General features: G+C 40.8%; 2 protein-coding genes across 2 annotated transcripts; one reads left to right on the top strand and one right to left on the bottom strand.

Annotated features, from left to right (window-relative positions):
- Positions 1-4,344: 4,344 nt before the first annotated feature.
- Positions 4,345-20,902, top strand: ogdhl (oxoglutarate dehydrogenase L). The gene is made up of 22 exons (XM_062519410.1): positions 4,345-4,479; positions 4,646-4,816; positions 5,365-5,467; positions 6,407-6,522; positions 6,877-7,031; positions 7,147-7,293; positions 7,385-7,475; positions 7,580-7,759; positions 11,917-12,045; positions 12,137-12,316; positions 12,440-12,592; positions 13,574-13,676; positions 13,862-13,990; positions 14,458-14,608; positions 16,406-16,533; positions 16,728-16,906; positions 17,443-17,514; positions 18,206-18,331; positions 18,824-18,896; positions 19,001-19,164; positions 19,365-19,519; positions 19,862-20,902. Exons 1-22 carry the CDS (start codon positions 4,438-4,440, stop codon positions 19,983-19,985), a joined length of 2,871 nt encoding a protein of 956 aa, XP_062375394.1. The 5' UTR covers positions 4,345-4,437; the 3' UTR covers positions 19,986-20,902.
- A 92-nt stretch (positions 20,903-20,994) lies between these two features.
- On the bottom strand, positions 20,995-21,659 carry c18h10orf53 (chromosome 18 C10orf53 homolog). The gene is made up of 3 exons (XM_062520206.1): positions 21,463-21,659; positions 21,223-21,342; positions 20,995-21,072 (listed from the first exon to the last, which is right to left on the bottom strand). The coding sequence occupies exons 1-3, from the start codon at positions 21,554-21,556 to the stop codon at positions 21,008-21,010; spliced, it is 279 nt and encodes a 92-aa protein (XP_062376190.1). The 5' UTR covers positions 21,557-21,659; the 3' UTR covers positions 20,995-21,007.
- Positions 21,660-22,134: the final 475 nt, after the last annotated feature.

Below are 22,134 nucleotides of genomic sequence, written 5' to 3'. Positions count from 1 at the left end.
ATTTTTTTTTTTTTTTTTTTTTTTTTAAAGAGTATACTAAAAAAAATAGGAGCGCAAGCATGAGGAGATATTAGCTGAATGTTATGAAAAGTGTTACATGTTCACCTTTTGAGTCTCTACAGTCACCCTGAGAACTTCAGAGGCAGCCACGTGTGTGGTGAGATTGGGCAAGCAAGAAAGTTCCACAGGATAGGCGATGCTGCAGGGCATATTGGGCAGTCATTTTCAGGTCTGTCCTGATGTTCACACATGCACACCCTTAGGATGGGGAATGCTTATTCTCATGGTGACACTGACCTAAGAAAATACCAAGTTTACATAATATCAATTTATCAATTTAAGCGACAGTGCAAGCAGAGACCATAGCCAGTGGTAGTTCCTAGTTATGGTCTCCTCTGCACTGTAGCTTACTGTAAATGTTCTTAAATGTTATTATTGCTGTAAGTCGCTTTAGAAAAAAACATCTGCTAAATTAATGCTTTTTTTTCTGTTAACCTGTAAGAGGATAGTTATGAGAAGGGGGAGAATTAGTAGAATAACTTAGGTGAGGAAATGTAAAACAGAAATATCTCCTCGACATGGTAACTATGAGAGCGTATACACAAGACAAATTCCTTTAATATGTTGCCAGTGAAACAAGGATATACCCACCTATTGTGAGAGACACAAATTTACATTTCAATGTTTAAGCATTGCTTGACCAAGTGTGTGTGTTGCGCTATGAAAGGCACCCTACCCTAAAAACTGACTACAGTTATGAGACAAAAAATGCAGTTTTTCTGAAGTATAGTGCCAAAAGTTCAAAATATTGCATCTCCTCAATATGAACAGCAAATGGCCGGGTTTCCCAAAATCGTTAAGAAGCTCTTAAGTCCGAAGAACTTCTTTGGAGCGTTCTTAGAACATTCTTACAACGCTCCTAAGAAGTTCTTAGCACTTAAGAGCTTCTTAACAATTTTGGGAAACCCGGCCAATAACTGTTCCAACTATGCAGTTTTGACACTTTATTTGATAGGCTTACTGTTATGGCCATCCCATTATGTATGGTTATGGCTGTAAGCTTTAGATACAAATCACCCAGTTTATTATTATTATTATTATTATGATTATGATTATTATTATTATTTTGTTCTACTGCCCAATTGTATAAAAGAGTCCCGGATAGCCAAAACCTGTTCTTTTGAGAGTCACTGTTATGTTTCCGTTATGATTGATGTGTGCTCCTTCCTGGAGAAAGCCTGATGAAACGGGAGACTGAATAGAGGTGGGGGTAGAAAGCAATTAGCCCACGCGAAGGTGAAAGTCCATAAATCTCAGTGATGGAAACCAGTGGGACAAATGAGTAATGCCAGATCCCTCTGGGGAATGGAAATTGTAATTGACTTAGATAGCTTAACTATGAAAGGCAGCCCTGGGTGTTTGTTTGGCTAATGATAGGATGTGTAATTTCTCTTTATTGGACATTCTTCCAGTAACGTAAATGATGTGTCCTGGAACGAGTAAAACTTGTATAATCCAAAAAAGTTTTAAACTGACTAGCTGATTGATTTGAGTTAGTATTATTTATTCATTAGGTTAGGTTAGATTTTTTTTTTTTTTTTCTTCATTAAAATCACACTTGAAAATTACAAATCCTGAAAAATGGACTGTCCTCAGTCCAATTTGATCTACGTCTTCCATAGATTGGCTATAATTAAATATGTTTTTTTAGGGGGGCGGGGGACACAATTAATGACAAATTTAAGTTGTTTCCATTAATAGCAATAGATTTAGGGCAGCAATAGAACACAAAATTATTCACAAATTCTACAAATAATTAGTGTTTCACTATCCCCATGTTTGCATAATGTCCTGTCACATTGACATAAAACACCACTTAGATTGTCCAATACACCTTTTAGAAGAATCAAAATCATTTGGCAAAGGTGACAACTACATTGAGTTTTGATAGAGTTTTGTCATTGAACTCAGGGGCGCCTGCCGGAATGAATGCTATGGTACGCACACCCATACAGACATGTTCACTAACTTTACAGTAAATTGTAAATGGCTTACTGACATGCAGTCAATGGAGTACTATGCAGAGTTAGATAGATAGATAGATAGATAGATAGATAGATAGATACTTCATTGATCCCCAAGGGGAAATTCAAGAATTAGGAAGTTATGGTAGGCCAATTTGGTATGAATACACACACACAAGGGAAATGTTCTCTCATTGAGTAGCCTGATGCATACGGCCGTACACTTGCAGGTGTGCCTGATTGAACTGCTGATTTTCAACTATGTTTTGCATACTTTTTCTGGCATAAGCTGAAGTGTCAGGCTCTGTCACACTGAAAACTCCTGTGTGCATTCAGACAGTTTTGATGGTAACATGTTAACGGACAGAGCAACGGCAGTTAAAATAGCTGACTGTCAGGCCCCCCGTCACATCCTTTTCACTGCCTGTGATGGGGCCAGATACTGTGACATGGCGTATATCATCTTTATTTTTACTTAATTTTTTAACCACTATTTTATTTAATGCATGCATAACTAAACAAGTTTTCCTGTCAAAAAATCCATGAACTCAATAGTGTCACATGAACTATGTAGATGAGTGTGGGGCTATAGGCTTATACCATTATGTGTTTACAATCTCCTTGTAAAGGTGATAGAAAAAACAATAGTGCCTTATCAGGACTATCTGCTTACCATCCACTATTTGTTAAAATGCCTAGATTTCTTATGTGGATTACAAGACTGTTATATACAAACAGGGACATGTGATCAATAAGAAAATGTTATTTGTGTAACAGAATTTCAGGAAATCATTCTAACAGATGTGTCCATGACAGGGCCTGGCATTTTAGGGTTAAGTTAAAAAAAAAAATAATAATAAAAATGAAAAAAAAAAAGTTGGCTAGCTTATGTATTCGACACCTGAGATGGCAGGACAGGTGTCTCAGTATGTCTCAATGTTTGAATTCAAAAACACTAATATTTTCCCCTATTAGATATTTAGAGGTAAAAATGTAGCCTACGTTTCTGGTACAAAATCCATAAACGCTTTATATAGGACATCTATAATTCAGGTTCCTCGAGGAAAATCAGATAGGCCTGCCCAGATAGCCTAGGCCTACTTAATAAATAGGCCTGGACTCGTTGTGTCACACTAACCGAACTCTTTTATAGTCCAATTGTCACCTGTGGGCATAGCAGATTTACAACACGTGCTATTCACTGTAAAGTTGCCCTGTCTTATGTTGCTGCTGCAGCCTATGGACTAACCTGCATCAGGTGCGTTTACTGTTCCAACGTCCAGGAATATGCTACTTCAGGTTGAGTGGCCTTTCATATAAACTGCTATTTGAACAATGTTTCGATAGCTGGTGCGGATTGACTTGTCAGTGGAAAGTTGATTATATGCTCATCGAATGTATTTTGCTGCTTCAAACAGAGGATTATGCGGATTTGGCGTTGAGGGATTAGCTGAACTGGAAAACCAGGCGACCCAGAATAAAGAAATAATGTTCTGCACCTGGGTCGAAGCTGAAACGGACGGTCTTCCTCACGATAACCTCTGCGGTGATTTATAAGAAAAAAAACCCGATAGACATCGGAAAGGAACCGAGGAACATCACTACACCAACAGACCTGTGCGTGAGCCAGAGCGCTGCTTGTAGGCTACTGTATGCTGCAGATACCTTAGTGTACAGCGCAATGTTCCGCTATATTTCTTCCCAGCGAAAACAGTATTCTACATAGAGCGATGAACTAGGCTACGTCTTTTTATGTTACCGTGCAAACAGTTTCTGTTATCAGCGTTTTGTAACCGCCAATTGATGTGCAGTTTACTGTTTTATTTATTTATTTACTTGTGTATGTGTGTTACCATCTCTCGCCTCGTTGCGCACTTTGAACGTTTTGGGAGTCCCCTTTTGGGAAGCTGATGCAGTATGCTAGACTGTTCGCACCCAGACGGTTTCTGCGAGCAAAAAATGATGAGACATCTGAGACATCCTTAGCAGGACTTCCTGTGATTGATCACAGTCAGATAGCCTAGCTGACAGGGCATCGAACACCGTAGCTTACCTACAAAGTGCAGCAGGCTTGGACATACTTAAGAGAGCGACTCTGTTATAGGAAACTTAGGCCTACAAATGGGCTACATTTTCTTTTAGGAGTAGCCTGGGCTATATCCAAGCTTAGCCTATATAACAACATTCATGTTTATGCTGTGGTGTGCGTTGACTGCTTTCTCTTTCATGTTATAGAGGGCCAGAAATGAGTCAGCTCAGGGCACTGGCTGGTGCTCTAAGGGGAGGGAGCTTTTGGTTGAGAGGACGAGCTGGGGCAGGGGCAGGGGCAGGGGGGAGATACAACCCCTGCCGTGGCTGTTCCTCGGGGGCTGTCGAGCCCTCTCTAGCATGCAGCTCCAGCTATGTGGAGGAAATGTACTATGCTTGGCTGGAGGACCATAAGAATGTCCATGAGGTACATGTGCCCACCTCTTTCACTAAACCTACCCACAGTTTATTATCACATATACTGTAGCTTACAGAATATAATGGCTGTTATCTTAGAAGAGGGTTTTTGTCTATCTTGGGAATAATCTGATAATCTGGGTACCAGTCTTATTGCTTGATTCTTCCTCTCTCAGTCCTGGGATGCATACTTCCGTAATGCTCAAGCCGCTACGCCTGTAGGGGACACAGAGGCTAGACGCCCCTCCTCTCTACTACAGGGCAGAGCCATGTCTCAGACCCCTGCAATGTCCCAAAAGGTGGTAGAGGACCACTTGGCCGTCCACACTCTCATCAGAGCATATCAGGTACACTGTGTCTGTTTTCTAGTCGCATTTGACTTATCCTGTAAGTACATGGTAGGCTATAGGCATATTATCATATATCATTATACATCATATATGCTATAACATACAAACACACGTTTGAAATGAATGAGGGTCAATGTAGACATAATAATTAGGATGAAAATACAGTTTGCTACATGTTTTGCGTATGCAAATGGCACTATTAACATTACCCTACTTGGATAAGCTTCCCTCTTTTTCAGAAATGAAAGAGATTTCTTAAACAAAACAGGTGGCAATGTGTTCTGTCTCCCTCTGATGAATGGGGAGAACTATCTAAGGGATTTATTAAATTCTGTCTTGGCAGAGACATGATTACGATTCCAGCTAATGTGACTGGCCTGTTGGGATATCTCCCACAGCTATTGCAAACAAGCCACAGTTGGCAATGGTGTTGAAAGCTGCCTTTCAGTGTGTGGGTTCTCAGCTCACCACTTACTCTCTGTTTATTGTGTCAGCTACAGTATATCTTACTTCTCTGCCCCCATATTCTTGTTGTCATACTGTAGGTCCGTGGTCATCATGCAGCACAGCTGGACCCGCTTGGAATTCTTGAGGCTGACTTAGATTCTTTTGTCCCCTCTGATTTAATTACCACCATTGATAAACTAGGTAAGACTGTATTTACATATACTGTAAGTGTAGAAATATATATATATTTAAAAAAAAAACACACATATATAACAAAAATAAAAAATACTATTAGATATTGTTGATCTAAATCAGTGCCCAACCTTGTGGATGGTGGGGATGCCTATGTCTAGCACACCTATTTATACAACAAACATCTTATCCGTATCTAGCAACATTTTGAACCTGAAAGAAAAATGACACAATAGCAATTTGTAGTAGATAAACTGAAGCTAAATCACCACAATTAGCAGTGCTACTATTTAAATTCCATACATAACAGTGGCTTTGGACAACACAGCACAGGTCGCCATCTGACAAACACAGAGCTGTATTTATGGGGTGCCTCTCATGTAAAGTTTATACGTCCTCCCTCGCTCCTCGGGCCTCGATCCTCACTGATCTACATAAAGAAAGATAGACGAAGGGATAGACTATCGTTGTTGCCGCCCCATCATTCTTTATGTAGATCAGTGAGGATCGAGGCCCGAGGAGCGAGGGAGGACGTATAAACTTCACATGAGAGGCATTTATGGACTGCAGGTTGAGAAAATATTACAGGTCAATAGTATCTGAGACACAAGCCCCACATCTGCTTTGCTCCAGTCAATGACATGCCACTTTGCTAAGGCAAACATTGTAAGTAGTGTACTCTAGACATTTAGTCTCCAATGCCCAGACATTAATTGAAAAAGAACAGTCAAACGTACTTATTTAACCAACAAACACAGACTGATGGTGCACACTGATCCAACTCAGAGAATGTATCCTTTGGTCCAGTAACATGCTGCTTAAGACCTTAACTTTTAATTGTTGAGAAAAAAAATGTTAACACTTAGCTGCATGTTTTAATTCGTAATTGATTGTGGTTGTGGACTGATCTGATCTATGAATCCCAATTGTTTTGGATGTGTGCCTCAGGGATTTATGGTCTGGAGGAGTCCGATCTGGACAAGTCTTTCCAGTTGCCTTCAACAACGTTTATTGGGGGTGGTGAGTCAACACTACCACTCCGGGAGATTATCCGTAGATTAGAGGTAAGTGCAAAATTAACTTTTTACAGAAGGTAAGAAAATAAACCACGCATTAGCCATTGAATAGAGCGGTCTGAGAAACATGAGTGTGGCAGCAGTACTACTATTTACTAGACATACTGTAGTAAACGGTAAGAATGATGGCTATGTCTATCACATTTTCACATGCCCATATGCCACGAGAATGAATTTGAGGATGTTAAAAACTAAAGTTGTTGTGCACATTGTATGCACTTTCCCTAACATTTTATCACCAAATATTTTCTGGAAATCTGCCCTATAGCTGTTGTATGGCATTTTAGCTTTTGTTTAATAAATCGGACATTTTTGCTGTCTTGTTTTTTCCTCAACATTTAGACAGCTTACTGTGGTCATATTGGAATAGAGTACATGTTCATCAATAATGTGGAGCAGTGTCAGTGGATCCGGCAAAAGTTTGAACTGCCAGGAGTTATGCGGTTCACCAACTCCGAGAAGAGAACTCTTCTGGCCCGACTGGTCAGATCTACACGGTCAGACTTTGATTTTTTGGACACCCAGGGCATTTAATGACTGTATATGGTGTTTGAGGGTGATAGCACCTTGTGGCATATTCATGTTTTTGGTTGCACCATCTTTGCTTCACAGTTTTGAAGACTTCCTTGCTCGAAAATGGTCCTCAGAAAAGCGCTTTGGTTTGGAAGGCTGCGAAGTTCTCATACCTGCTCTGAAGATGATGATTGACAAGTCAAGTGAGGCTGGTATTGATACAGTGATTATGGGCATGCCCCACCGGTACAGTACTCTCAACTTCTAGCTTCATCTTTATCATTTTCAGCAGTTGTTTTTATTGGTGCAATATCAAATGTGAACTTTTCACTGACAGGGGTCGACTTAATGTCTTGGCCAATGTTGTGCGTAAAGATTTGGATCAGATCTTTTGCCAGTTTGATCCTAAGCTTGAGGCTGCTGATGAGGTACTGCCCTATATATTGCAGTCTTGACTGTAGTAACCAGAAAAAGTGTTCCCATTAGATATTTCAAAGCTGTCCCACATCAAGCACGTTATTATCTGTTTCAGGGCTCAGGGGATGTGAAGTACCACCTTGGCATGTACCACGAGCGTATCAACCGTGAGACAGACAAGAATATCACACTGTCTCTAATGGCCAACCCCTCTCACCTAGAGGCCGTGGACCCAGTGGTACAGGGCAAGACCAAAGCAGAACAGTTCTACTCTGGAGACACAGAGGGCAAAAAGGTACAGTATGTCACTGCAACAGGGATGGTTGGGACTGATTTTTTCCTATGCTGTTGTTAATTATATGTCCCTGAAAATGGTGTATGTATTATACTGGATATTGGTATTTTGTCCTCTATCGCTTAATTGTGGTCTAGAATTCTAGAGAGGTCAGCCGTAGCTCTTGTTTTCTCGGATATATTTGAAGTTTCTCCTCAGTTCAACCTTCTACTACTACTGTAAGAAGAGTTAGGAGCTTAGACACTACTTGAAAGGAGCTCAGTAGCGGTTTAGATTAATTCAATTCAATTCAATTCAATTCAATTTTATTTATAGAGCGCCAAAACATTACACATGTCTCAAGGCGCTTCACAGAGCGTCAAACCTTCAAAGAGAGCCCATGAGCAACAGGGGCAAGGAAAAACTCCCTAGAATTGGAGATATATATAGGAAGAAACCTCAGACAGATCCACGACTCAAGGGCCCAACCCATCTGCCTAGGGTCAGTTAAGTAAAGTCATTTGTAGTATCAGAAGGTTCAAGCAGTCCAGTATAGGGAATAAATAGTCCATCAGTAATCCATTAGTAATTTTGGAGGGTAATGGGTTGCTAGGATGTGTGGCCCAGGGATCCTGGCAGGGAACCACAGCAGGCGATGGTAGGGCAATCATAGGGATGATGATGGCAATGGCACTCAGGGGGATGGGACTTCAGGTGTGATGAGGGCCAGGCACAAAGATGGCTGATGACTGGTAATGGTTCACCTCATAAGTGAGGTATAGGGGAAAGGGAAGAGAAATAAAGTGTGTTAGTATTACTATAAGTCATAATGGTTGGTATTAATAAGTATATAAATGGGAATATAAATTATTATACTATAGAGGGAAAAGGCAGAGGGGAGAGGGAGTTGAATGACAGGACAGAGAGAGAGGGAGGAGGGAGAGTTGAGAGAGACAGAGGGAGAGGGGAGAGAGAGTTGTACGGCATGACACATGAGAAGTCCATGACAGTGCTATGCTATAGCAGCATAACTAAGGCATGGTGGAGGGTAGTCAGCACCAGCACAGGTGTGGTCGGTAGCCACCATGGCAGGCATGACTGGAGCACCAGTCACACAAGTCCACAGCAGAGGTGGTCCGTTCCAATGAAACCCTGAAGTGGTTGCAGTTCCACACTGCACCATACCTAACTATAGGAAGCACTAAAGAGATATGTTTTAAGTCTAGACTTGAAAATAGGGAGGGTGTCTGCTAAACGGATTGAGGGAGGAAGATTATTCCAGAGGAGAGGTGCGCAGTAACAAAAAGCTCTGCCTCCTACTGTAGTTTTTGAAATCCTTGGAGTTACAAGAAGTCCAGTATTTTGTGATCGTAAGGGTCTAGGTGGATTATATGGGACTAGAAGATCTTTAATATATTCAGGTGCCCTGCCATTTATGGCTTTGTATGTTAGAAGTAGAATTTTGAAGTCAATGCGACTTTTAACAGGTAGCCAATGTAGAGATGCTAGGATGGGGGAAATATGTTCATATTTTTTGGTCCTAGTGAGTGTGCGAGCAGCTGCGTTTTGTATAAGCTGTAAGCTTTTTACACAGGTATTATTGCAGCCGGCGTATAGTGCATTACAATAGTCTAGCCTAGAAGTGACAAAAGCGTGAATTAATTTTTCAGCGTCTGGTAAGGATAGGGACTTCCTTATCTTTGAGATGTTCCTTAAATGGAAAAATGAAGTTTTTGTGATCTGTTTTATGTGACTACTGAGTAGAAGTTCTTGGTCAATTATAACTCCTAGATTTTTAACACTTGTGGATGAGGTCAGTGAGAGATCACTATATGTAACTTGTGATGTAGATAGGATGTCCCTAATCTTTTTTGGACCTAAAACCATAACTTCTGTTTTATCTGAGTTCAATAGCAGGAAGTTATTAGTCATCCAAATTTTTATGTCTCTCAGACATGTGTTGAGTTTGGCTAATGGGGTTGGGTCATCGGGCTTTATGGAAATATATAATTGTGTATCATCTGCATAAGAATGGAAATTAATGCCATGTTTTCTAATTACAGAACCTAGGGGAAGCATATAAAGAGAAAATAATAGGGGCCCTAGTACTGAGCCTTGAGGCACTCCATATTTTACCATAGTCTGGGTGGATGGTTCATTATGGACCTGTACAAATTGTTGGCGGTTAGTAAGGTAAGATCTAAACCAAGCAAGTGCAGAGTCTTTGATACCTATGGAATGTTCAAGCCTGTGAAGTAGTATGTCATGATCTATGGTGTCAAAAGCAGCACTGAGGTCAAGGAGGACTAGGATTGATGCATATCCGTTATCAGCAGCAATGAGGAGGTCATTAAACACTTTAACTAAGGCTGATTCGGTACTGTGGTGGGCTCTAAAGCCAGATTGGTACAGTTCTTGAATGTTGTTCATTTGTAAGTAGGCGCCAATTTGTTTGGAAACTATTTTTTCAAGTATTTTTGACATAAAAGGGAGATTAGAAATAGGCCTATAGTTAGCTAGGATGTTAGGATCGAGGCTAGGCTTTTTGAGTGATGGCTTGATAACAGACATCTTAAACTGCTGTGGAACATGTCCTAATAGCATTGAATTATTTAAAATCTGAAGCAAGGCGTTATCAAGGAGGGGGAGAGCAGTCTTAAGAAGGTGAGTGGGAATAGGGTCTAGCAGACTAGTTGCAGATTTTGATGAGGAAATTGTGGAAGTGAGCTCTAATGTGTCGATAGGTGTAAATGAATTAAATGTTGTTCTAGGTTGTAGCTGTGATTCTGTTAGGTTTTCACTCTCATATAGCAGTGGAGTATGTGTATTTGGAGAAACTGACTGGTTGTCGATCTTAACTCTAATTGTTTCAATTTTGTCATTAAAAAAGTCCATAAAATCATTACTATTTAAGCTCAAAGGAATAGATTGGCTTACTTCATTATGGCTCTTTGTTAAGCGGGAGATTGTGCTAAAAAGAAATTTTGTATTATTTCTATTTTCTTCAATCAGTGAGGAATAGTATGCTGACTTGGCCTTGTTAAGTGCTTGTCTGTATGTGATGAGGCTATCTCTCCATGCTTGGCGAAAGACTTCCATTTTCGTGGTGTGCCACTTTTGCTCTAGTTTGCGTGTTTTTTGCTTAAGGCTTTTAGTCTCTGTGGTATACCATGGAGCGCGTCTTGTTTGTTTTCTTATTTTCTTTTTGAGTGGTGCTACAGAGTCTAGTGTTGAGTGTAGTGCGTTCATTACATTATCAGTTAGTAAATCAACCTCTGTTGGGTTAAGGGAAGGACCTTCTATTTTAAGAGAAGGGCCCTCTAATATTTCCTGAGTCAGAAATGTGGAAAGGGTAAGTGGAATTTGTTCTAGAAAGTCTGCATTCGTTTTTTCAGATAGGCCGCGACTATAGTAGTGAGTGGAGTTAGGTACTACATAGTGTAGTGTCATTTCAAAAGTAATTAGATGGTGATCAGTTAGGGTGGGGTGTTGTGGTATGATTGTTAACTGCTCTATGTTTATGCCATATGACAAGACTAGATCAATAGTATGGTTATGTGTGGGTGAATTAATATTTTGGCAGAAGCCGAGATGGTCAATTAGAGATTGGAATGCAATTGTGAGACTATCGTTCACATTATCCATATGAATATTAAAATCACCCAGTATAAGTATTTTTTCTGTTTGGACAACTAAGGTGGAATGAAAATCAGAGAATTCTTCTAGAAAATTAGTGTAGGGGCCTGGGGGTCTATAAAGTGTGACCACGGTTACAGGCGGATTATTTTTCCAATCTGGGTGTATAAAATTAAGAATTAGGACTTCAAAAGATGTAAACTGTGCGGGTTTGGGAGATGTGAGAAGGCTAGAGTGGTAAATTGTAGCTACTCCACCACCCCTGCCAGTGAGGCGCGGTACATGGTGGTTTAGATAGGAAGGTGGTGTGGACTCATTCAATGGAAGGTATTCATCTGGTTTAAGCCAGGTTTCAGTGAGGCACATTATGTCTATGTGATTGTCAGTAATAATTTCATTAACCAAGGGGGTCTTACTTATTACCTGTTACAGTAAGTGACTCTAAAACCTCTAGATTAAAATATGTCTTGAATCTGTATACTACTACTGTTATATTTGTAACCACAATGCTATGATTCAAGTTTTTCACGACACTTTTGTAGGTAATGTCCATCCTGATGCATGGTGATGCAGCTTTTGCTGGCCAGGGTGTTGTGTACGAGACATTCCACCTCAGTGAACTTCCTTCGTACACCACTCATGGAACCATTCATGTAGTGGTCAATAACCAGGTACAAGACCTTCACCGGGCTGACCGTGAAATCCAGTGCGTAATTGTTGGCTGTTGTTGTTAATGTAAATGATTGGTTTTGGTTATCACAGATTGGCTTCACGACAGACCCCAGAATGGCACGTTCATCACCCTATCCTACAGACGTGGCTCGTGTCGTCAATGCGCCCATTTTCCATGTGAATGCAGATGACCCTGAAGCCGTAATGTATGTGTGTAGGGTGGCAGCTGAATGGAGGAGCACGTTCAATAAGGATGTTGTGATTGATTTGGTAGGTATTAGTTTTTGCCAACAGTAGATACCTTTGCCTTTAAGATAATGTTTACCTTTAATTTTGTATTTAATGTTTACATCAATGTTTGTACTGATGTGGCTGTTTTTGTTCTTTGTATAGGTGTGTTACAGACGCTTTGGCCACAATGAGATGGATGAGCCAATGTTCACACAGCCTCTTATGTACAAGCAGATCCGTCGGCAGCAACATGTTCTGAAGAAATACTCTGACAAGCTCATTTCTGAAGGGGTGGTGACACTGCAGGAGTTTGAGGTTTGGTCTGGATTCTTCTCCAGTTAAAATGTATCTGTTCATTTATTTCTTAGAGGTGCAGAATTTGTTTATACTACACATAAATATCATTGTACCACAAAGCAGAGGTGCCTTCAAACTCGTCAAACATTGGTGAACATTTGTGGTGAACATGTTTTCTCTGAACAGTTACATTTGAATTGTTTTGTGTTTTGTTACAGTAGTTACAGTAACTATATTGTTATCTTCGTCAAGCTCACGTCCAGTTCCACTGTATGTTCATGAACAAAAGACTCTGAAAACGTTCGCCAAAAACTAAAGGCAAATAGAAACCTGATTGTAAATGTTCGCCGATGCTTGTGAATTTGAACGCACCTCTGGTGTCATGTTATGTGATTAGCAAAATTAGCATCGAGCAGTTGTAGTGCATCTGTTCAATCTGCCTTGGATACGTTGTTTGACTCTGGAAGGTTTTTTTTCTCCTGGGCTGTGCTTTAGGGCATAAAGGAGTGATGTCTTTGCTTTTGCTTTCTGAGACTTGATAGAGATTGTTTTCTGATGTGAGATTTTTTGTACGAAAAACAACAAAAACAAATTTGTATCTTGCTCCACCCATTGACCCAGGATATTATTGAACGATCTGTCCCTTCCCAGAACTCTTGCTGAATGGCTGTGAATGCCAGGTGTGACTATTCGTCTTGAGCATGCCACTCATACTCTGTCTCAATGGCCTGACAGTGTTCTTTATTCACTGTTGCCTCCTGTCACTTTTCCAGCAGCTCAGGGAGATTTCACTAGAGAAAAAATAATTTTAACCTGAGACAATGGTTGTTCCCCTCACTCCCTCTTCTCGTTCTCTCTAAAGCCTAGAGGCAAAGCATGCAATTGTTATCAGTTCTCAGGAAAGACATTTCATTCTTCTCTCTTATTACGATATTGTTCACTGTGTCATTCTTGTAAATGGCTTAGGAGGTTCACTTAATTTCTTAATTCTCTTTGCAGGAGGAAGTCGCCAAATATGACAAGATCTGTGAAGAGGCTTACACAAGCTCCAAAGATGAGAAGATTCTGCATATTCGCCACTGGCTGGATTCTCCATGGCCTGGTACTAGAAATCAACCACAAGCACACCTACTGTACTGTTACAGTTTTAAATAGAAAGAAATGAAACATTCTATTAATTATATTACTATAATTCTACTAATTCTATTCTATTGAGTGTATATTTTATTTAAAATCCAACATCCAAGTGAAGTATGCAGACTTATTTGTTTATTTGTTCCTTTGAAGACTTCTTCACCACCGAGGGGGAGCCCCGCAGCATGAGTTGCCCCGCTACAGGTTTAGAAGAGGAGGTTCTGCAGCACATCGGCCAGACAGCAAGCTCCGTGCCACTGGAGGATTTTTCCATTCACTCTGGTAGGTCCTTGTATTGGATTCAGTGAGGAGAAAAGTAGATTACTTCTATATCAAAATATCAAGAGCCCCGCTCAGATCTTAACTCCTCCATCTGAATTAGCATACCCAGTGGATAGCCATGATAGATGATGGCTCGGAGTAGACTAAATTAGCTGCATTAATGAAGCAAAATTCATAGCAGATATTTTATTTACAATCTGTGATTCAACCTGTGATACTGTTCATACAGTATGCTTGCTTATATGTCATCTGTCTCCATTGAATCTGAAACTCCTTTGAATTCCCACCTTCTAGTCAGTGGCAACATTCAATAATCAACCAGACTGCCAGTGAGACCTCAAAATGTGAACCATCAGAGTACTGTCCCTTTTGTGCAGATACAGTAAGATATCCAATCAGCTGTGTATAATAACCATGTCCATTGGCATGTGCTTTTGTGTTTGTTTGTTTGTTTGTTTGTGTCTCAGGGGTGAACCGCATTCTGCGTGGCAGGGCGGACCTGGTGCAGAAGCGGCAAGTGGACTGGGCACTGGGAGAGTACATGGCCTTTGGGTCACTGCTCAAGGATGGCATCCATGTCCGACTCAGTGGCCAGGACGTCGAGAGGGGCACTTTCAGGTGAGCCCCCAGCCCCTTCTCTCTCTCTTTCTCTCTCTCTCTCTCTCTCTCTCTCTCTTTCTCTGTGCTCTCTTTCTCTCTCTCTCTCTCTCCCTCTCTCTCTCCCTCTCTCTCTCTCTGTGTGTGTGTGCGTGTGTGTGGCACATAAGTCAGCTACCATAGCACTGTATGTGTTCCAATTTTGTTACGACTGTGCTTTAATGCCTTTGGCTGTTTTTCACTTTGCCTTCATAAGAAACACATCTGTCTGGTTTGGGAGTAATGGACAATGTCAGCTGCTCCTCAGACAGTCTCCCGAGGGAGAGACAGTGCCCTTATGGTGTTGTCACTGGTGCTGTCTGACAGGGAGGCCGTTCGGTGACTCTTTTCTTGGCTGACACATACCCATAGCTAGTCCTATGAACGTAGTCCTGTGATGAGAATAAAGAGACATTCTGTAAAGAGAATAAGCAGAAATTCCTTTTGATTAATGTGTTTATTTAGTTCTGGTTCTCTCTTCTACTATTATCATTTGAAAGTAGGTGCTAAACGGACTAATGGTTGGTTCAGGTAAAACAAGCACCCTTGTATGACATTACAGAGAGGAAATTAGACTGAAAGAGTGAAGCCAGCCATCTGCTGTCCCATCAGCTTGTGAATTTATGTTTGCTGTCAGCACAGCATCGACGTATCTGTCGCTTTTTTGCTTTCGCACGCGTCTCCTCCGCTAAAAGACCCCGGGAGTGAACATATTGGGGCGCTTCAGTCTGCTAGTCCAGCTCGTTACTTAGGGAGTTAATGGCTGAGAGTAACTGATTCAGTCATCTGGATTTGGGAATGTGCTGTGTCCTGTGTTTATGTCCCTTGATTGATGAAGTCTAGGTTTGGGGAAGAGGGCTTTGTTTACCAACAGCCCCTTCTCAGTTTTCACATTTAATCCTTTGGGACATATCATAACATATCACAAATGTATTACCAGAGAGACTGTGGCTAATTGAGCACGGCCGAGCCAAATTCTTTTCATTTAGTCATTAAAAATGATTTTGACTTTTGACTGTCATGAGGCAGACATTACAGTGGACTGTAAATTAAAAGAAAGCAGTTACTTCATATTTCGTTAAATTAATTAACACCTGATATGACAATAGGCTCACTTTTTACTGTTAACGTAGATTCACCCCCAGTTTAAAGCTGTTTACATAATCTGTCAGTTTCTACTATTTTCTACTGACATCTAGTTCTACCCTGTCTCAGATGTGAGTTGTGATGGCTATCCAGTGGCAGCCGAGCGCACGCCACGTGAGCATGGGCACACAGGACATCATTACTGTGATGTTAAGGAGACTTTAAACGATTGTCTCATTGTGCCACTTCAGATGTGTGAGGCACACATCCCATTTGAGAGGCCTGGCAAAGCTTGTTAAAATCTTTTGCTCCTAATACACTTCAGTTTCTGCCCCTTCTCTCATGTGCTGATCGAAACTGAAGAGCAAGAAGAATATCTGTCTGATTCCCCACCCCCATTCTCTCTTGGGAACGAACACGAGGAAGGAACTGTAGGAAAAGAATCCCCCACCCCCAACTATCTTCAGCTATGTGATATTCTCTGCCTCAGTCAAACCCTTACCGACTGAATATCCAATACAGATAGCTATGAATCATATGTGTTGTCTTCTTCTACAACTTTATGAATATCAGGAGTTAGCTCTTTTGGGTATTATGAAATAAGATTTCCAGGTACCATTCATCAGTGGGATGGTGTGATCAAGAGAGGTTAATTAAGTGAAGGTGCCGTTGCTGTTCTCTTTGTCTTTCCAGTCACCGTCATCATGTTCTCCATGATCAGGAAGTTGATAAGCGTATATGTGTCCCGATGAATCATCTATGGCAAAACCAGGCACCTTACACTGTATGCAACAGTTCCCTATCTGAGTATGGGGTTCTTGGTAAGAACACTGGAAAACAGCATCACTTAAATTTCCACTTAAACAGTATCACTTAAATGTCCACTTCAATGTGTCATAATAAACCCTTTACTATCTTGTAATACCTCATGTTTTTTAGGCTATTAACTGTTGAATGACAGTTGAAGGCTGTTACATTTCCTTGGTTCATTTTCTTTTTGTGGTCTTCATGTCAGGATTTGAACTTGGATTTGCTATGGCCAGTCCCAATGCATTGGTGTGCTGGGAGGCTCAGTTTGGGGATTTTTACAACACAGCCCAATGCATCATAGACCAGTTCATCAGCCCTGGTCAAGCCAAATGGGTCCGCCACAATGGCATAGTGCTGCTATTGCCCCATGGGATGGAGGGTATGGTGAGTTGCATTGACAATCAGCATTAAGGCACGTTCACACCAAGAACGATAACGATAACTATAAATAAATATCGCTTTCGTTAATATGAATGACAACGTTCACACATAAACTATAACGATAACGACATGAAGAACGATATCGTTGCTGATCACTTTCAGAGCGATTTTGAGAACGATAAAAAGCTAACAGCCAATCAGAACCCATATTATTCTAGACATCACATTCATTAACATGAGGAGAGACTTTTCTTATCGTTGGCCAGTGTGGACGCTTTTATCATTATGGTTATAGTTATCGTTATCGTTATCGTTCTTGGTGTGAATGCTCCTTTAGTCCTTTTCGGACAAAGAATATACCACATTGACCAGCATCTTCGAAGTCATATTTCCCTTCTGCGTGTATCATTTTAGTCATTCACATGTAGTCAGGCTGATATGTTTTTTTTGTACAGTATGTGTGGAGTGTGTTTGTACAGTACAGTATGTGTGCATAGTCCTGCCCTCATCAGCGTTTCTGTGTCCATGCTAATCATTAGGGACCAGAGCACTCATCAGCTCGGCCTGAGCGTTTTCTACAGATGAGCAAGGATGACCCCGACCGCTATCCTGTAAGTGTCATTCTCTGCCTCCTTTGCCTAAGACTGATTGCCTGCAGGATTCTGGTCTGTAAGCACTTAAGGACCCCTTGGTTATCCATTTGCACCCAGTGTTTCGGAGTGTTCCTGATTAGCCAACTCCCAGTCCACTGCTCAGCAGTATGTCAGTCCCAAGGGCAAAGCGTTATGCTAGCGCCTGCTCATGGGGAGTGAGCCACAGCTGGAGACTAAACACCAGCCTGCATCATCACTGCACCCCGGGGGCTCATCTCCAAATGGGTTATTGATCAGGTGTAACCCTTCCGCCACCCAAAGACTTGTGCTACAGTGCTACAGTGCTATGGTTAAATGCTGATGGACTAGGACTGCCGTGTCTGAAGGCCATCTCCCTGCCTTAGTTATGTCCCTTCTTGTACTCTGTACAGTTATGTACCTTGTTGCACCTTTGAAGTAGAATTGTTAAGGTAACTAAAGGTTTTACCTGTGCCAGAGTTTACAGTATAGTGCTATATTCATTGTGAACATATTGAGTAAAGGAATTAATTAATTGAGTAAAGGAATTAAGGAATGAATCGATACAGTTTTTCTAAGAAAAGTATCACAAAACATAGTATAACATTTTCTTAAACCCCCTAACCAGAATGTTATGTGTGTTTGTGTATAATTAGGCTATATTATTATAAAACTTGTTTCTTTTTTTCAGGAGATCACTGGAGACTTTGAGGTCCAGCAGCTTTATGACTGTAATTGGATAGTGGTCAACTGTTCAACACCTGCCAATTACTTTCATGTGCTGAGGAGACAGATTCTGTTGCCATTTAGAAAACCGGTAAGCTGTCTTTAAAAAAAAAAAAAATATTATTCTTTATGTTGTCTTTTGGAAAACTGACACATTGTCCCCTGATGTATAATATTTGCTTGGCCAGTTCAGCCATCTTTGTATTTACAATACAAATTGTACTCTTAATTCTATCCCACACTTTAAACATTTGGACTTACTTTGCTTTCTGCAACAGTAACTGTCTAAAGTGATCCCTAGTTGCCGATAAATGCAGTGCTTTGTGGAGCATGAGAGAGTCTTTCCTGTGCTGATTAAAATGTGTAGCATCAGGGGATCTTATTGTTTGTGTTGCATGAACAACTCAGCAGTGACAGATGTGCTTGAATTCACAACTGTGCTGTTTGTTTTAAAAAACTGTATTCTTTTGGTCTCAAGTGTAAAGAAAATAAGTCTGAGAGTTACTTAACACAAAGTTATATCAGAATATGTTTATGCTAATATTGCAGCCTTAAACTGAACCCATTGAATTTTTCTTTTCAGCTTATTATTTTCACTCCCAAATCCTTGCTGAGGCACCCTGATGCCAGATCCAGCTTTGATAACATGGCCGCAGGTATAACACGAGTGTTTTTGTTGAGCTTTTCATATTAGTATTGCCCTGTTAATATCCCTGTGCTACTGTACCCCAACTTCAGATATCATGTATATTGTTTACAGGCACCAAGTTCCGTAGGATTATTCCAGATGCTGGACCGGCCTCTCAAACCCCAGAGGAGGTGAAGAGAGTGATCTTCTGCACAGGGAAAGTCTACTATGAACTGGCTAGAGAAAGAAAAAAGCACAATCTGGAGAGCCATGTAGCCATTGTTAGACTTGAACAGGTAACTATGATATTATCAGTCATTAGCACCATGACTCTTGTTTTTTTTTACTTTGAAAAGTCAGATATCTATGATTTATGGTGGCGAATCGACATGGGATTATAGAGTTATAGTCAATGTATAATATGGTGCAGAGTACATACAAACTGTACTCTGCATGAAAGAAAGCATGGTCTCCGTTGTCTACTTTTTCCCTCTAGATATCTCCATTCCCTTTTGACCTCATCAAAGCTGAGGTTGAGAAATACGGAAAAGCGGAGTTAATCTGGTGCCAAGAGGAGCACAAGAACATGGGTTACTATGATTATGTCAGGCCACGGTTCCTCACTGTTCTAGCAAACAAGAGGCCAATATGGTGAGTATACCGTCTACTCTGTGAAGGGCCATTAGCCCAGTTAGTACAACTCAAACCAATGTCCCCCGCCATCCCTGACTGCATTTGGGATAGAGTACATCCCCCTTTCAAATAGATTTACACACTCTCATTCTGTTAAAGATCACAGTATTACTGTATGATTTTGTTTGTGTTATGGGTACTGTATGTGCTGATTTTTTTAAAGTATTCTGGCTAGACTAATCTATGTTGGCTATCTGATGAGTATTTCCTTGATTGCAAAGGAGTATAAAGGCTTACAAGTCTTACATCAGACTGACAAACAGGCAGCAACAACTAACTTGCCTTTTTCACGTTCCGCAGGTATGTTGGCCGTGACCCTGCTGCAGCTCCTGCCACAGGTAACAAGGCCACCCACCTGGCGGAGCTGAAGCGGTTCACCGATGCCGCCTTTAACCTGGAGGCTTTTAAGGGCAGGAGTTTTTAAACACCCCGAGCACATAACATCAGCATCAACGCACAATGTAGACTCACTCGACAATCAACCTCATCTAGCACTTTTAGCTGCTCTTAGACTTGGGGTAACTCTTTCACTCAATGTACTGTACAATAAAGTATGCAAATCAACCATTAATTAACACAATCACAAACACAAACATGTATGCATATAACCTGGAATGGAATGGATATGCAAACATAATGGATATGCTAAGGCAAAGCTGTATGCAAATAGAGTGTGCACCATTTATAACCATCAAAGAAACGGCTGTGTGTTAGATACCATTTCCATTTGTTGAGCCTGTCTGTGAAATATTTTCACATCACTGTCACACTTGACTTCATCCGAAGACATCAAACAGCTGGTATAAAGACACACTATCATATTCTCCACAACAGCCATAAGGTGTCTTTCTCATGGTGAGAAAATACAGACTACATGAAGAAAATGCTGGAGGAAAAAATACTCATCATATGAAATTACTGGAAAATGTTTCCACATGGCATTTCATTTTAACTTTGGTCTATAATTAGTATGCAATTAACAGACTTTAAAATCAGTAAGCGTACATTTTAGTATAGGTAAATAGGTTACATCCTTATGTCATTAAGGTGCTCTTCTTAGTCTGTGTGTGATGTTTGCTCAGTGGTCTCTCAAACACTCAAAGGGATTCAGGTGAACCAGTAATGTCTGGAGTTTGGTTTGTATGTGTTCATAATGCAATACAGTTAAGGTTAATGTCTCAAGAGTTGCATATGAATGTGTTAAATAACCTGTGATATTCATAGCCTATATCCACTAGGATAAACTCTTTATCTTTCATAGGAACTTCATTTGTAGGTCTTGAATTTACACTAATGCACCAACCTCTCCAGACTGTTGACATATCATTTTGTAGCATTGTGTTACATGTGTTATGTGTAACTATTAAAGTGGTTTGTAGAGATACGTGCAGCATTTTTTTCCTTTGCAGTGTAATAAGACCAAGACATAAATGGACTGTCACCGGTTTAATAAGCATTCTTGACTGCTGTTACTGCTGCCTCACACAGGTCATCAAGTCGTCCATCACCACCTAGAGACACACACACACACACACACACACACACACACACACACACACACACACACACACACACACACACACACACACACAGTCAGTGGCACATTCTGAATGAAATATAATCAGAAAGCTGCTTTGTTAAGTGGAAAAATTGCACACTACCAAATTCTAGGTCTTTTATGTTGCACACATAAACGCATTCTCCATTGACAACAAGCTCCACCTTATTCCAGTCCAGCGATTTCTGAAGGACACATCTATGGCCGTTGTCCTGTAGAGTAGCTGTTGTTTATAAGGAGTAAGTACAAGTATTATTTCTGCATTTCACCAAGGCTATATATGCAAGGACCCGCGCAACAATTATGAATTGTCGTTTGGGAGAGCGGAAGTTAAATTGGTTACCTTGGAGGCCCTGGAGACGCAATGTCCTGTGATCAACAATACCACACGAATCATATGGTCCGTATCGCACAGTCACTAATGCGTTGACAGGCATTGTGCCTACGACAGAGCTTTCCAGCCAACAAGATACAACGATATTACTTGGGACTGCCAGGTGTATCTAAAGCAAGGATTTCAGAGCGCTGCGGAGATGGTTGTGAAGTCCTTTTTAGGTGTATGTAGGCTGTAGCACTTCTCGCTAGTGACGTGACCTTAACGGGATTATTACGTAGGCCAAATTGTAAAATGGCCCTGCTCTCTAAACAACTCCGTGCATCCATCACAGGTAGCACACGTTTCAATTTAATGTTTCATGTGGACTGACACACGGGCTATTCTTTATCAGTCGCCTAACGTGCGCATCACAACCAGTCCTGCCAGAGTCATATACATAGCCTACAGAAGTTAAAGTAACGGGACTTTTAGGCAATAATGATCAGTTCATATATAATTAAACCACAAGAGAAAACCAGGTCAGTTTGGAGCCCATTTTGGCAAAACAGTACGTGAAAAGAAATGTTCATGTTTCTTTATCATCTCATAATTTAGAAGAACAGTAGGAACTTAGCCTGATAGTTGGCTAAACCAGACCCTGGTCTGGTCTGGTCTGAATCTTTCAGATTAAGGGTATGT

Source organism: Sardina pilchardus, chromosome 18 (assembly GCF_963854185.1).
Source record: "Sardina pilchardus chromosome 18, fSarPil1.1, whole genome shotgun sequence".
Taxonomy (NCBI): domain Eukaryota; kingdom Metazoa; phylum Chordata; class Actinopteri; order Clupeiformes; family Clupeidae; genus Sardina; species Sardina pilchardus.
The sequence above is the reverse complement of the archived record's forward strand: the minus strand, read 5'-3'. Positions and strand labels throughout refer to the sequence as shown.

What these genes read in the sequence shown, in the direction of transcription:
- ogdhl (XM_062519410.1), top strand. Translation starts at nt 4,438, where the DNA reads ATGTACTATGCTTGGCTGGAGGACCATAAGAATGTCCATGAG. An exon ending in ATGACCCCGACCGCTATCCT is followed by an intron (nt 17,515 to 18,205) that starts GTAAGTGTCATT and finishes TCTTTTTTTCAG; the next exon opens with GAGATCACTGGAGACTTTGA. An exon ending in CTTTGATAACATGGCCGCAG is followed by an intron (nt 18,897 to 19,000) that starts GTATAACACGAG and finishes TATTGTTTACAG; the next exon opens with GCACCAAGTTCCGTAGGATT.
- c18h10orf53 (XM_062520206.1), bottom strand. Translation starts at nt 21,556, where the DNA reads ATGCCTGTCAACGCATTAGTGACTGTGCGATACGGACCATATGATTCG. An exon ending in GCGTCTCCAGGGCCTCCAAG is followed by an intron (nt 21,343 to 21,462) that starts GTAACCAATTTA and finishes TATAAACAACAG; the next exon opens with CTACTCTACAGGACAACGGC. An exon ending in CATAAAAGACCTAGAATTTG is followed by an intron (nt 21,073 to 21,222) that starts GTAGTGTGCAAT and finishes GTGTGTCTCTAG; the next exon opens with GTGGTGATGGACGACTTGAT.